General features: G+C 36.2%; 1 protein-coding gene across 1 annotated transcript in view; it reads right to left on the bottom strand.

The window, feature by feature from the left end:
• Positions 1–867: 867 nt before the first annotated feature.
• Positions 868–16,168, bottom strand: part of Cmpk (cytidine/uridine monophosphate kinase Dak1) — a 91,104-nt gene continuing 75,803 nt past the window's right edge. Inside the window, exon 7 of the mRNA XM_090374862.1 lies at positions 868–1,077. Within this exon, the coding sequence (XP_090230988.1) occupies positions 1,027–1,077 (51 nt within the window). The 3' untranslated portion in view covers positions 868–1,026. The remainder of the gene's footprint in view (positions 1,078–16,168) is intronic.

Raw genomic sequence — 16,168 nt, 5'->3', positions numbered from 1 at the left:
GAGGAAAAGGAAGTAACCTTGAACTATAAACAAACAAGTAATTCAAAGCTTCAGAGTGATATCAGCACCTGTCAAGTCCCATGTTACTCCTCACTCAAGCAGATGAAAAGATGGTGATACTTAAAAGTTCATGCATTTAATTATTCAGAAACTAATGCAGTAAAAGTTTGTCTATATTTAGGTAGCTAGAAAAAAATTCCAGATTTTTAATCATTAATTAAAGGGTAACGCAGGATCATCATTTTGGAGCAACACCTGTCAGGTGCAGAACTGCCATCACTACTACCAGGTGAAACAACCAATTTTTCTTTAATTAAATGTAGTTAGGGTTGTGATGTAGTTACAGTTATGAAAACAACTTCAATGTACAAAACAAAAACAGAAAACTCCTCACTACAGAAAACAATCGCCTTACAGCTAATATTTGCAAATTCAACCTCATATAAGTGCACTGAGTGTGTAATATTATTTCAACTATATATTATTGATCTTAGGTAAGCCAAGTGGTTATTTTCCAAAAATTTCCTGTATAAGTTATAGTTACGAAAACACCTTCAGTGTACATAACAAAACAGATAACTCCCCTCTACAGAAAACAATCACCTTTCAGTCAATATAAATATTTGTAAATTCAACCTCATTAGTGCACTGAGTATGTAATATTATATCATCTATATATATTCTTGATTTTAGGTAAGCAAAGTAGACATTGCCAAAAACCTCTTTAAAATAAAATTTACAAAAGATGTTCAATTCTTAAATATAAGAATTGAACTTTTAATTTGTTAAAAGTAATTTTCAGGTAACACTAAATTTATAATAATCTTCAGTTCCAGATAGGAACAATCTATTATAAATGCTTGCAGGGCAGCTTTCTCAAATGGCTCAGAACTAGTAATGGACTTTTGTGGACTTGCATATATATATATATCTGCTGTGCTATCTTAGCTAGGCAATTTCAGAGACCTGTACAGTAAAACAGTGATTCTCAATAATACAAATTAAAAGCACATGTTCTCATCATCTTCATATAGAATATCCTGGAGCCATAAATACTTTCTTTACAAGTTCAAATACCTAGAAAAACAATATATATATATATATATTGATAATCATGCAGATTATGAATCAGAATATTCAGTATTAATAATAACACTAATTGGAGAAAAAAAAAATTTCCACCTGTTATTCAGGGTGATTCTTGTAGATTTGACACTGCTAAATTCAAATATGGCAACCATATTGCTATAACTCTCAACAATTTTAAGGGAGAGCGGATTAAAATCAAAAACTAAATTTCTAATAAAACAGATTTCATATATTTTAAGAAAATGCTATATACAGTACTAAACATTGAACAATGGGTCTATTAACCTTATTCTATTTACAAAAATGTTTATCTAATAACAAAACACTTATTTTGTCGTTTTTTTTTTACTTTTACAATCATCCCTTGGTGTCTTGTGTACAAGATTCCAGCAGTAGTCTGCCTATTTGAACTCCATTTTCCCTGGTATCTTTTTTCCATTTGAGAAATACCTTGGTGAAACCTTTCAGAGTGTTCATCGAAGGCCCCCCCCCCCCCAAGTTTTCAGGAAAAAATAAAGTCTAAATGGAAATGAAGCTTTAACTACATGTTGCAGCTCAACTCTCTGTACGCTAAAAATAGCGTACAGAGAGTCATCCACAATTTCACTGTAATTTTGGGATTTCTCACTGCCTAAAAAAAGTTCTGGCAGACATTTTTGAATGACTTTCAGGCTATTTCTGTAGCATTTAGTTTTTAGTGAATTCCTCATCTTGGAATAGCAATCTGATTTTAGGACCCACAAAAATTCCCTTTTATTTTGGCCTCACTGATTCGAGGAAACTTTTTCCTCAAAGAAAAATCCTCCTTTTTTGTCCACTGCTTTCACAAATATTTTTTATCAAACCCAACTTGACGTGTAATAGCAGTAAATAGATTTTTGACTTATCCACCAAAGGAGGATGTGCTACATTTTCTGGCTTCGTGTAGTTTCTGAACAGTCTGGCCATTGGTCATGGCATTTTTTTTATCCTGTAGTGGCAATCCTTTGCTTGACTTTCCCACTTGCTTAAAAAGCAGCAGTATTTAGTGTATCCACCTTGCAACCCAGTCAGCAAAATTAAACTTTCAGGTCAACATGGATATTCCATTTGTATTCTTGATAGAATATTGTTTGCAAAAGAACCTACAGGTTCTTGTATGCTTCCTTCATGTGAACTGCATGGACCAATGGTATAGATGGATACTTATTTTCATTATGGAATAAAACTACTTTCAAACTGACCTTAGTTTGTTGTTTGTTTATTTGGTTTTTAGGAGCATTAGCAACTAAGGCCATATTGCTCCGAGGATATGCGGTGGTCATTCCCTGACCTTTCCGCATCCTCCGTATTTGGTGGTCATGGGCTCGAACCCCGGTCTAATAAAGAAGTGTGTGCTATGCACTGCTACTCCTGCCCACCTGGCTACGGAGGCGGCCAACTGACCTTGGATGAATCAATGAAAAGCCTCCATTGATTTCTGGATTTTCACAATAAACCAAAGCACACCATCCATGGAGTAATAGGTCATTATGTTAGATTGCCTCTTCCTATAAAAAGATACTTTACACCCTTTTCAAAAAGATTCCACTGCTGAAGCTGTGATCCTAGTAACTGAGCCTTAGTTTTGGAGAGGTCCTCTGAACAAATCATTCAATTTTGCTTGAGTGATTAACTACAGCTTTGCAGTATCAAGAGTTGAAAAGTCTGAATCTGTACTAATTCTGGGTTCTGCATCTTCTGGAGACTCCTTTTCTGATCCTGAATCAGAGTCAAGTCCATAAGTTTCTGGTGGCTTTGGTACTGACAGTGCCGCTGCGACCCTATGTGCCGCCAATAAGCGAATCAAATTTGCAGCCCCCAAAATATTTGGATTAAAAAATAAAATAAGGAGCAAATAATTATTATTAATTTATTGAAAAAGAAAAGAATTACAACATATCTCACATATAATATAATGAAACAACAAACAAAATCATTCTGAAATTAAACTTTAAATTCTAAATCACAATAAGCGATAAAATAAAAGGATAATTATGTTTAAAAAATTATACAAATTTTTCGAATGCAAATTTATTATTTCATTTATGTTTATTTGTTCCAGAAGATCATTTTCTATTGAAATTTTTGCCAAATTAGAGTCGTTGAGGCATTTTTGATTGTAAATAATTTTTGATTAATTTTGAAACATCCATTCACCCGAAACTGGTAAAGTTAGAAAAAATTTTAATGCAACTGCTACATTTGGAAAAGTATCTGTAAAATAGTTTTTAAAAATAAATTGTAACACTTCAAATGGAGTAATATCATCTTTAATACAAATCTTAAGTACTCTAAGTTCTTCAGATAATGCTAAACCATCAATATTGGACTCATTATGATCAATGTCACTTAACTTAATATGTAAATCTTTGCAATTATTTAATAAAATGTTGTCTGACCATTTTTTAATTCAGAAATATTATAAAATATTTAAATTTTTCTACATGTTCTTTCGTATTTTTAAACCTTTCAGTTAACGAGGAGAAAATTTGTGTCCATAATTTGAAAGAAAAAAATTAATTTTGAAATTTTGTTGTGGATCATGAATAGCTCCATCTCTACTTCGATTATGAAATCGAAATGTTTTTTCAATCTTTTCCTTAAAGTGCTCACTTCTGGAAACGATGCTTCAATGCCAATGATAGTAGCGATATTATTATCCTAATGTTGAATTTTTTTTGACTGCTTCCTCTGTTCTATTTTCTTTAAAATATTCCATGATATTTTGTGGACATTCAAGAGCTTCATATATATCAGAATATTTTTTTTTTTTGAGCATTTTACTTATCGGATTAATTTTATTTAAAATATCAGCCAAATTATAATTGAACAAAGAAGCTTATAAGATGCTATATTTCTATATTTAAGGCTATTGATTTAGCATGATTCCTTGTATCTATATTTTTATTTTCATCTTAGCATTAGTAGAGGCATATGATACAAGAAAGCAAGCTTATGCAGCATCAGTCAAAAAAAAAAAAAAAAAAGCCCCGCTCCCATTTCACCCCTCTGTTCATTCTAAATACCTGTCCAGCTCAGCCTTAAATTTATTTAGGCTATCCAACTTCCACAACAAAAGATGGAAGTCTGTTCCACCAATCAATTACCCACTGGCTAAAGGCAAAAATCTGCACATCTATCCTACAACTGTCTTTCCTCAATTTGAATTTATGCCCTCTCAGGTGATTATTATGAGCAAGAGGAAGAATCCCATCAGCATTCAGCATGCTCAAACCATTCAAAGCTTTATACACCTCAATCAGATCACCTCACAGGTGCCTAGTGTCCAGACACTGTAATCTGCAAAATTTAAGCCTTTCTTCATAAGAGCAACCCTTTGTTCCATTCACTAATCTTGTTGCCCTTCTCTGTACTCGTTCCAACAGCTCTACATCCTTCTTAAAACGAGGCCTCCGACCTGTATACAGTATTCACGGTGTGGCCTGACCATTGCCTTATACAAGGGGATAATCACCTCCTTATCCCTGCTGGAAAAATTAATGTATATCATTGACAATATCATCTTCAGTGATCATAGCAAAATATTAGATATGACTAGCTTTTCCAGTAATTTCTAGTATTTTATCTGTAATATTTTGGAAAATTATTTCAATAATTTAATTTTGTATCTGATCACCCAAATAATGCACGATATTTTTCAATTCTGATTTCTGAATATGGAAAATATGTTCTGCCATAACTGAATCAAATTTAGCAATTGTTTCAGAAAGTATTAAAAAGTTACCATTGTAATTTTCATATAAATCTTTTGAAGTTCCCCTGAATACTATACATTACCTTGCTAAAAACAGTACCATATATGTTATTCTGGCTGAACTCCAGAACATGGGTATCTGTTGGACATGGCCAAAGAACAGAGTGATTGGCTGATTATTGGTAATGCATAATTTACCTCATTTTGTATCTCTGATTGTTTGATTGTATGCAAATTCTCTTCTGATTTTAGCGGGAAATGTGAAATTATCGTGCTGTTGTTTAGTTGTCGTCGTGCTGGTCTGCTGTCTCTCGATTATTGTGTGTTATTGTTATTTTGTGTTATTCCATTTGCAAAAGGATGGATGTAAGACTGCAACTGAATGGTGTGTGAGTGTGAATTTGATCCATTTGGAATACGTTTTCAGTGTGGATGTTTGATGAAGTATACTGGCATGCGAGGACTGATGAGGTTAGTTGTTTTTTGTTTTGCTTTCAAGTTGTTTCTTAACAATTTGATGTTTTTTTGCAGTAATTGTATGTATGAGTTGTTAGTATCGCGTTCTCTTCATATTAGTGGGGGCAACAGCCCCCAGAACATAAAAAAAAAAAAAAAAAATTGTTGATGTGCATGAGCAATTCTCACTGTTAATGCACGGAGGAAAAGAATCAATGGTAGTGGCAATATTTGTTATTTGTTTAAAAAAAAAAAAAAAAAATTGCCATTTTGTCAAATACTGTTGAATATAGAAGGCGTTGAGTTGGTCCTTTAAGACCTCAGTCCTTGCGGGTAAAGCGTGCTAACATATGGGAGATGAAAGTTCTCCTGACATCCAAAATTACTCCTAGGTACTTCACAGATCGGTAGTTTTTCAGTTGGCGGCTATTAAAACGTATGGAAGGAGGTCTGGAGAAGTCCAGTTTGCCTTTCAATCGGAGGGTTTTGCTCGTCTCAGTGGAGACAGTTTATTTTCCATGGCCCATACGGACAGAGCAGAGAGAACAACTGACCTCTTCTTCCTTTCTTACGCCAGGGACATAATTATGTCGCTGGAGTAAGAAAGCTGAGTAGTGTGTGGTAGTCCCTCAGGAGCCAGTTGTCGAGTATCATATTACAGACAGCTGGCCCCAGGACGGATCCCTGGGGACAGCCTCGGGTTAGATGTCGGGTGATGCAGTGATATTTTGTTTTGATGCTGACCTTGCAGTTAGAGAAGTAGCTTTTGAGGCAGTGGTAGAAATTCCAGGTACAGTTAGAGACTCTGGCCCTCTGAAGAATGCCCGGTCACCACACTGTGTCAAAAGCTCCTTTGAAGTCAGTGAAGATTGCCAGTAAATAAGTTGCATCCGCCTGTTCTGCAACTTTGAGGGTTTTAGATAGAGCATCAATTGTGGAGCACCCTTGTTTGAATCCAAATTGAAGCGTGGATGCCGGACCACTGGCTTCATATCGGGGGTTGGAAGCAGGAGAGCAGCAGTCTCTCAAAAACCTTGCCGAGAATGAGAAGCGGCGCAATCGGGTGGTATGCCTTAGGTAAGAGCCTCAGGTTAGCATGCTTCCAACGTGATGGAAAGTTACCCTCATTCAGACAGGTGTTGAAGAGCTGAAGAAGTATCATTGGAGCTATGGCCCAGAGACGTTTCACAGTCTCACCTTCAATAAAATCCAGACCAGGAGCTTTACCTTTTTTGATTTTTTTTAATTGCTGCATCGACTTCCTCCTCTGTGAATGGTTCCTCCATAATGTCTGACTGGAAGTTGGAATTTTGTACTGCTATCTTCCTGTGGATGTCAGAGTTGGTGTTGTTCCGATATATTAGTTCATCCAGAATCTGGTTGATTGTATCTTCCCAGTGTGTAGTCTCAGATGGGTCATCAGAGCCGACAGAGTGTATGACATCCATGGATCCCAGCTTATTCCTCGTGAGTTTGTGGACTAAACTCCACGGATTCCGGTTCCCCTCAGTCTCGACAAGGGAACGCCAAGAGCTCTGCTTGGCATGGTAAATGTTGTTAGTATATTCAGGGCGGACTGCTCTGAATCGGTCTCTATACTGTTCTACGATGTGAGCACGTTCAGTCCTTCGCTTGCATTGGTACTCTTTGCAAGTGCACTTCAGAGAATTGCGCAGGTTAGTGAGTTCCTGTGACCACCATGGTACAGAACTTGGGTTCCTGGAACATTTTTTCATGGAAGCCTCTGAAGCTTTGAGAAGCAGACTCTGCACAAAGTCTGTTTTCTGCATAACTAACGAAGTTAGCTGGGTCACGAAGAACATCTTGAATTACATTGTCAAACTGGTCCCAGTTCGCTGTTTTAGTAGACAATCTTACAATATCCTGGATAGACACTTGATGAGGGAATTTTCAGTCAAAATTAATCTAACACTTTCCCGATTAATGTTTAGTTTTTCGGCAATCATTCTTGTGGTTAACTGCCTATCGCTTTGAACAAACTAATGCACACGAACAATGTTTTCATCATGTCGAGTTGTGGAAGGACACCCTGAACACTCAGCATCTTTGACGGATTCACGTCTTTCTCGAAACTGTTTTGCCCAATTGAAAAGCGCAGTTTCAACATGGTTTCATTTCCACAAACTCTGGTCAACTTTTCATAAATATCCGTTGACGATTCGCCACTTTTCACCAAAAATTTTATCACAACCCTTTGCTCTAAATTGCATTCCATTTTTCGCGTAACACAGAACTGAAACACATCTTTACACGAACCAACTTGTACAATGACTGACAATGTTTACCCTTTGCATGCAGGTAGAGGGTGGGTTCGGCTACACAGCAGGAGGATGTAACGGTTTACCGTGTGGCCACTTTGACGGAAACAAAATTATTTTCGAAACTTTGTCATATATATGCCTCATTGTTCTGTTTATGACACCCCAGGCAAGAGCCCTGCTAGCCTGTACCTTAATCTGCCACTGAACACATATCCAGATAATAAGAAAATTAATGCAAGTCTGCAATTTCATGTACTGTATTTATTTCAAATGAATTATCTGCCTGCTGTGTTGAATACTGGTAAATGTTAACCAATCAGATGACCAGCACGACTTCCGGGTATGTGGAACGGGCAGCTGGAGAGGTTTTACGAGTACCACTAAGTTACAGAATGGTAATCCCTTTAACTCTTAATTCATGCTTAAAAGCAGCACTAATTGTCTCAATTTCCTGAAGGCCAGAGGTGCAAACTGTTAATGCCTTCCCAGTTGTCTCTTGTAATCCATTCGTTATATGGAAATTTTGTTTTCTACAGAATTTTAAATGAATTACTAAGGGGAATTCAAAAAATATTGATAAATTGGAAAATTTTGCTTTAAAGAAGTTCGTTAAACAGAGGTCTGACTTGTATAGGTCAAAAAAAATGTTGGCGCCCTCCTGAACTGCCACCTGTAAGCAACGCTTACCTCGTCTACCCTATGTTTACCCTTTGCATGCAGCTAGAGGGCGGGTTCGGCTACACAGCAGGAGGATGGTGCCAATGCCCTGTGCACTGGCATTGTATCATTGTGAGGAACCAGCCTTAAAGCAGAAGGTATGTTGGAGTACTCTACTTTAACCAGAAATATTGGTAATGCAAAAGTAACAATCATTTATGTGGCCTTGAGGTTCCTGCTAGAGCTTACAATACTGAGATTCCGGGATCCTGGTCAATTTTTCAGGAATTCAAATACCAGTATTGATACAAAAATATCAGTTTTTTGGTACTAATTTAAAAAATAATTGTTTATGATTTATTTACATAAAATTTATAAAATTGACAACGATAAATCATTATTATTACTGAATTTGAAACTGTGGGATTGTTATACACAATACAAATAATGGAAACCTAAAAACATTACGAAACTGTAAGATGAAGTCTTACAAATATATTTCTCTTAGTAAGTAGTGTGCATAAGTAAAGCAGTTAAGGAATAAAGAAAACATCCTTACAGAAATATTTCCATCAATGGGAGTAGGCCTGTTAGGGCACTTAAGGAATATGGTGAACAATAGCATGGCAGCTGCTGAAGGGTTAAATTAAAAGCTTCAGAACGGTAGTTTAATCCCTCTATTACACTGCTATTTGAGGATGCAACACTTATTGCTTTTTTGGGAAAGGACGTTGGTATGAAGCAGCTCAAAATCAAATGTAGTGTTAGCAGGTGGTCTAGAAGTAAAAGATGAAAGAGTTCCGTTGTGTGGAAAAAACAGAATGTGAGTTACTGACATATGAGAAGAGTGAGTTTAAAGAATAACACCATGATTGGATCAGGTTTATATTAGATAGGCGGAGATAAATAAATGAGAAGGAAATAAATAACGTTTTCGCGTTAAAAAATAGGGGAGTGGTTGTTGCTCCTGCCTTCTATCGGTAATTTATTTCAGTATTAACAGAGAACTGTTCCTGAAATAAGACTGTACTGGAAAAGCTATACGGAAGAGTTCAACTAAGAAGAAAGAATTGCTGCACTCCGTGGAAGGAATCCTCACCAAGGAACCCCACCATGAAAGAGAAGGAAGGTAAGTTCTCTGACTATGTTGTATTGGAAAGGGTGCTTAGATAAAGTTTTAGATTATTTTAGAGCAGCAGTTCCCAAACTTTTCTGACTCGTGAACTCCTTTCAACATAGTATTTTTATCAGGAACCACTGAAATCATATAATCGTTATTATTTTTTATGTTATAAAATATTTCCAGTACTACTTTTTTATAAGTGACATTGCGTAATAATATAAAATTATTATTAACTATGCTTGAGAATAATAAAAAAAAAATAGTATGGGAAACATTTATTTAACACGATATACTGTATGCTAGTAATATAAATTTTAATATATACAGTATTAATGGATCCCTTCTTCTAGCTCCCTGCTTGCCTTTCAGCATTATCCTTAGTAGTACTGAAATTCAAGAAGCCATCAGTGACTTATTTCTTTCTTTTATTTTTTTTCCTCTTGTATGGGCAACTAAATAAATCTGCCAGCACCCACCGATTTAGCACTGCCTTCATAGTGTGGGGGATCTGCCCTTTTTGGGCAATTAAGTTAATAAAGGCATACCTCATTGTGTTGAGGATGGGTATTGAGTATTCCTTTGCTGCCCGGTTAAGGTAGCACATACAAACCACATGTGATTTCCATTTGACCAAACTACAGCATCCTGTAAACAATAGGATGATAACTGGAGAGTTGAACTCTGTTCCAGGTGCTGATGCTACAATTGAACGTAATTTCTTCAACAGTTACACGTGTACATGCATACATGTTTTTCTTTAGAGTCATTCAATGTTTTATTGTTATTTATGGATTTGTACGAGATGATCTTTAATCAGAAGAAGTTTCTCTGACGAACCGGTGATTTTAAGAAAAGTACTTGTATATATATAAAAAAATATATACAGCATTAAAATATATTATTTAATATATTAAAAGACAAAGATTAACAGTAGCCGCAGGCAGAGGCGAAAGCGATTCTTGCACTGCTTCTATTGTAACGAGTAGCAGCCTAGAGAGCAAGTTGCTGGGGACTTCAAGAGCTGCTGGGAGTAATCATGGAACAAATAAATACATGGGCTGTGTTAGGGTAACTAAGAGTAAGAACAGGTGCACGTATACTTGCATGTATGCCAATACTAGAAGTATAGTAAATAAATTTGATGAATCCGAAGTGCTGGTTAAGACATCGAAGGCAGATATTGCTGGGATATCAGAGACGTGGTGCCACTCAAATATAAGGGATGCTGAATTGGAATTTGGGGAGTACAATGTGTACAGAAAGGATAGATAAGATAGGAAGGGAGGAGGGGGTTATGCTATTTGTTAAGAAACATAAAATCTAAGGAAGTGCATCCAATCGAAATAGATGGACAGTGCAATGTTGAGTCAGTCTGGTGTGACATAAGCACTGGGAAAGCAAAAATTAGAGTAGGAGTAGGCTTTAAGACTAATGAGGACAATGAACAATTATACAGAGAAATAGAGTGGGCCAGTAAATCAGAGGGTCTTATAATGGGGGATTTTAACTTCCCAGATATAGACTGGAACTTGTGAGTTGGGTCACTCGCACACTAGCAAGGCTTTTATGGATTTATTGGATGATTGTTTTCTACAGCAGTATGTTAGAGAGGCAACAAGAGGGAGTAACACTCTTGATCTGATTATCAGCAGTGATTATTCATACATTAAATTACAGATAAAGGAATCCTAGGTAGCAGTGACCACAGGGTATATCAGGCTTAATGTCCTGATGTGGGATTTGCTTAAAGATGTAACTACCATCAAGGGTAAAGGGAAGGGTTTTTGTTTTTGTAAAAGGTGACTACAGTGGTCACAGAAATTTTTTAGGTTCTATACAGTGGTACCAACTGATGTTACCAACAGCAAATTCTAAATGGGAAGCATTCAAGGAAGTAATTTTGAAGCTACTAGGCTTTTTGTTCCAACTAACAAATACTGCTCTAAGTTTAGGCCCAAATGGATGTCAGATGAACTAATGAGACTTGTGGCAGAGAAGAAAAATGCATGGTATGCACATAAATTGTCAGGCAACACAGACGCCTATGGTAGATACAAGCTAGTCTGTAATCAAGTCACAAAGGAGGTTAGGCAAGCGAGCGAAGGCTGATTATAAGAAATCCTTGGCAAAGGATGCAAAGAAAAACAACAAAGACTTCTTTACTTATATAAACTCTAGAATGAAGGAGATGAATCAGATTGGTCCAGTTGATGTTGGTCGTTCCACTGTCGATGATCCTGCTCAGATAGATGAAAAACTGAATGAGTAGTTTGCATCTACATTCACACATGAGGAATTCTGTAAGGAACGGGAGGACAGAAGTTTACTAAACTCTAACAGGGAGCTAAATGATTTTGTAATAACGGAAAGCAAAGTGGAAGGAGAGCAAACTGCCTCTTTCAATATATCTGGGGCAGATGGAATCCATCCAGTTATATTGAAGGAGGCAGCAAGGGAAGTAAGCAAACCCTTAGTCATAACTATGAGAGCATCTTAAGATTCAGGGGAGGTCCCCATGGACTGGAGATGTGCAAATGTATCCCCAATTCATAAAGGGGATTCAAAGGGTGACGCAAATAATTATAGCCCTGTTAGTTTAACTTCTGTTCCGGGGAAATTAATGGAGTCACTGGTTAAAGAAGTGATACAGGATCACCTAGACAAGCTGCAGTAATAGTTCAGACATAGCATGGGTTTGTTTAGGGAAAGTCTTGTCTGACCAATTTGATTGAATACTACAATGAGGAACTGGATGTAAAAAATAATTTTGATATCATATACTTGGATTTCAGGAAAGCTTTTGATACTGTTGCACATGGAAGACTGCTGTACAAACTGGAGTGGTATTGTATTAAGGGAAAGTTGCTGCAATGAATAAAGGGATGGTTGCGTGGGAGACGGCAGAGCGTGGTAATCAATGGACACTGCTTTTTTTTTTTCCCCCCCTTGTTAGTTGTTTGGCACATCAGCTTCTATGGCCATAATGCACCTCCCAAAGTTTTTGCTTTTTACTGTGATCCAAGCCCGAGGCGGGAATCGAACCCGCAACCTTTGGGTTGCCAGGCAGGCACTTTACCTACCTGGCTAGCCCGGTCAGCAATGGACACTGCTTTACATGGACTAATGTTATTAGCGGAATACCCCAGGGTTCGGTGCTGGGCCCATTGTTGTTTTGTGTATTTATTAATGATATCGATGAAGGTATATCAGGCTTAATGTCCAAGTTTTCAGATGATACAAAGGTAGGTAGGGTTGTTAATGATAGTAAAGACAGTATGGATTAAAAAAAGGATTAAAAACTAACAAGGACTAACAGGATTAAAAAAGCTAGGTAGATGGGCTGAGAAATGGCAACTGAAGTTTAAAATTGACAAATGCAAAGTACTGCATATGGGTAGCAGTAAACCAAGAGAAACATATGAACTGTGTAATACTACACTCAGGGAGGTGGAGAATGAAAAAGACCCGGGGGGTAATTGTGCAGTCAGATATGAAGTTCCCTGAGCAGAGCAGACGGGCTGCCAGAGTAGGTCATGGAGTTTTGGCAATGATATATTGGAATTTTGCTAGCAGAGACAAGGAGGTGATTATACCTTCGTATAAGGCAGTGGTCAGGTCACACCTTGAGTACTGCGTACAGGTCTGGAGGCCTCATTTTAGGAAGGATGTAGAGTTGCTAGAACGATTACAGAGAAGGGCAACAAGATTGGTGAGAGGAACAAAAGGGTGCTCTTAAGAAGAAAAGCTGAAGTTCTGCAAGTTGCAGCATATGGAGACTAGTCACCTGCTAAGTGATCTGAGGTCTTGAATGGTTTGAGCAGGTTCAATGCTGATGGAATACTTCCACTTGCTGAGAAAGACAGTTGTAGAATAGATGTACAGAAGTTTGCATTTAGCCAGCGGATAGTTGATTGCTGGAACAGACTTCCATCTGTTGTTGTTGTGGAAGTTGATAGCTTAAATAAATTTAAGGCTGAACTAGAGAAATATTTGGAGTGGTCAGATGGGGGATGAAATGGGAAGGGTTTTTTTTTTTTTTTTTTTGGCTGATGTTCTAGAAAGCTTGCTTTCTTGCATCATATGTCTCTGCTACTGCTAATATTATTATTTAATATATTAAAATTTAATGTATTAAAATATAAATTAACAGTAAATATATTTTAACAGAATGAAAACATTAATTAAAAATGGGGAAAATTTATTAATCACAAAAGAAAAAGATAATTAGTATTGCAAACACAATGGCTGCATTGATGCACATTCCAATATCTGCTGCTTATAATAACTAAGATTAAAACAAATAAAGTACATGCCAGTAGAATGGCAAACTAGAAGAGCAAAAATATAAATGTGCCATACATAATAAAACCAAACAAAAGGGTGGTAGTGAAGGAAAAGGCTATCGCAGAAGGCATGCCCTATAATTTAGAAAGGCCAAAATGTACAATGGCAAAATATATACAGTATTTTATAAAATGCTAATTAATTGAAAATTTAGCGGCACCCCTCTGACGGCACTAGGTCCAAATTCTGTGAAATATCTCTAAAAAGGAGACAAATGCTATCTACAATTTGGGTATTGTACATTTTGGTCTTTCTAAATTATTTTAGGAGTGTTCCTTCTGCGATACCCTTTTTCTTCACCCCCTCTTTTTGTTTAGTTTTATTATGTATGGTTCATTTATACTTACACTCTACTGGTTTCCCTGCTACTAGCATGTACTTTTTATTTTAATCTTAGATAATATATTTTAACATTTATATAGTAATATAAATTTTAATATTAAAAGATAAAGCTGTTATAAAGCTGTTAAAGCAGATAAAGCTGTTATAAAGCTGTTAAAGCAGATAAGCTGTTATCTACATAACAGTTCTGCATATCTATGCAGAACTGTTAGCATTACGTTAGCTTACAGAATGTTGTGAAGAGGATTTCTGAATAAGAGAAAAATAAGGAAGTGATTAAGATTGAATTAGTTTACTGTTTGGAGAGAGAGATGATATTGTTAATTCAGAGAAATTTTGTGGAAATGATAGCTAGTATGTACTGACATATTAAATAAGAAAAACAAATTTTAAATGCAAATGAATACCAGTTATGTATATACTTGTAAGTAATTTTGTATGATAAATGACTGTTTTATAATATTTGTTTCATTCCTTTTTTTTTTTTTTTTTGGTAGTTGTTGGCGCATAGGCTTCTGTGGCCATAATGCACCTCCCAAGGTTTTTGCAGTACTTTGATCCAAGCCTGAGGCAGGAATTGAACCCGCAACCTTTAGGTTGCCAGGCAGGTACTTTACCCACCCGGCTAGCCCGGTCGGCGTTTCATTCCTCATGAGAAACTGACAGCTGCCATATAATATATATATTATATGGGAAAATCTCTCAGCTCCTGGATATTTTGATAGTTTAATGCAGTCATATAGCATGTGGGCCTTAGTGATGCGGAGAGCTGTTGTACGAAAATAATAACAATTTGTCACTGACAGAAATACCAAGAAACAGGGGAAATAAAAATAAATAAATACCCTCCCCCCCAAACTCAATCTGGCTTCCTCACCAAGCATAAATGTCAATCCCTTTCTTTCATTAATATGGATAATATGCCATAAAAAGTAAATAAGTTAATTTTTTTTTTTTATATTTGATTAATTTTGAATTGCCATTAATTTAAATTAATTTTATATTTACAGGCTCAATGGACACAAAAAATGTCTTCATAGAATACAGAAAAGGAAGCAGTAAGTCTTCAGTGTGGTTTTATTATTTGATAGGAAAAAATGATCAGCTAGCACAGTGCTTCTCAAAGTGGGCGATATCACCCCCTGGGGGTCGTTTGAATTATCCATGAGGGCGTTAGGCATGAAAGGGGTGACAGGGGGCAGTTGGAGCACCATCAATGATTGGTCATTACAGGGTTTTATAGCTTATTTAAAAAATGCTGTGCCAAATATTATTACTGTTCATTGTGTCATTCACCGTCAGCATTTAGTTGCGAAAAAAACTTGGTGATCTACTGCACAATTCTCTACAAACTGTTATTACTGCTATAAACAAAATTAAAGCACATTCTTTGAATGATTGTATATTTCGGAAGCTTTGTGATGAAAACAATGAAGATTCTGAATGATTTCTACTTCACTCCGAGGTTCGATAGCTGTCAAAAGCCAACTGTCTCAACAGATTTTATGAACTCTGATACTGTTGTCGAGTTTTTTGACCTCAAGAAAATGAAAACTGATATCGCTTATCTTGCAGATTTATTTACTAGATTCAACTCAATGAACTTACATTTACAAGGACAAGAGGTAACTCTTATTAAGGCGAAAACTCAAATTTCAGCATTTATTTCAAAATTAAAGCTTTTTATGCGCAACATAGGACGATGTGAATTGTATCAATTTCCAAATCTGTTGGAAATAGAGAAAAAAAGAAAAAATAGCTGATGAAACTAACTTTTTTGTAATCATCTAGAAATTTTGTGCAGAGATATTGAAAGAAAGGTTCAAAGATCTTAATTTGAAAATTCCAGATTGGGTTATAAATCCTTTTTTAAATAATGACGATGGTGAACGTTTTGTAGAAGAATTGATTGAGTTACAAAATGAAGTTGAACTGAAGCCAAAATTTTAAAATTCATATTAGGAATTTTGGTTACAAAAGAAAATCCCTGACCATTATCCTGCATTGTGGGGAATTGTAAAAAAATTACTTCTTTCCAACATCATATCTAGTCGAAACCGGTTTCAGTGCCGTATCTCAATTGCTGACAAAACAAAGAAATTGTCTGGATGTTGTTAAACGTGGCGATTTATGACTTCT

This window comes from Mastigoproctus giganteus, chromosome 5 (assembly GCF_048544385.1).
Source record: "Mastigoproctus giganteus isolate SK-2022 chromosome 5, ASM4854438v1, whole genome shotgun sequence".
NCBI lineage: Eukaryota > Metazoa > Arthropoda > Arachnida > Uropygi > Thelyphonidae > Mastigoproctus > Mastigoproctus giganteus.
This window is presented reverse-complemented; position numbering and strand designations above follow the sequence as displayed.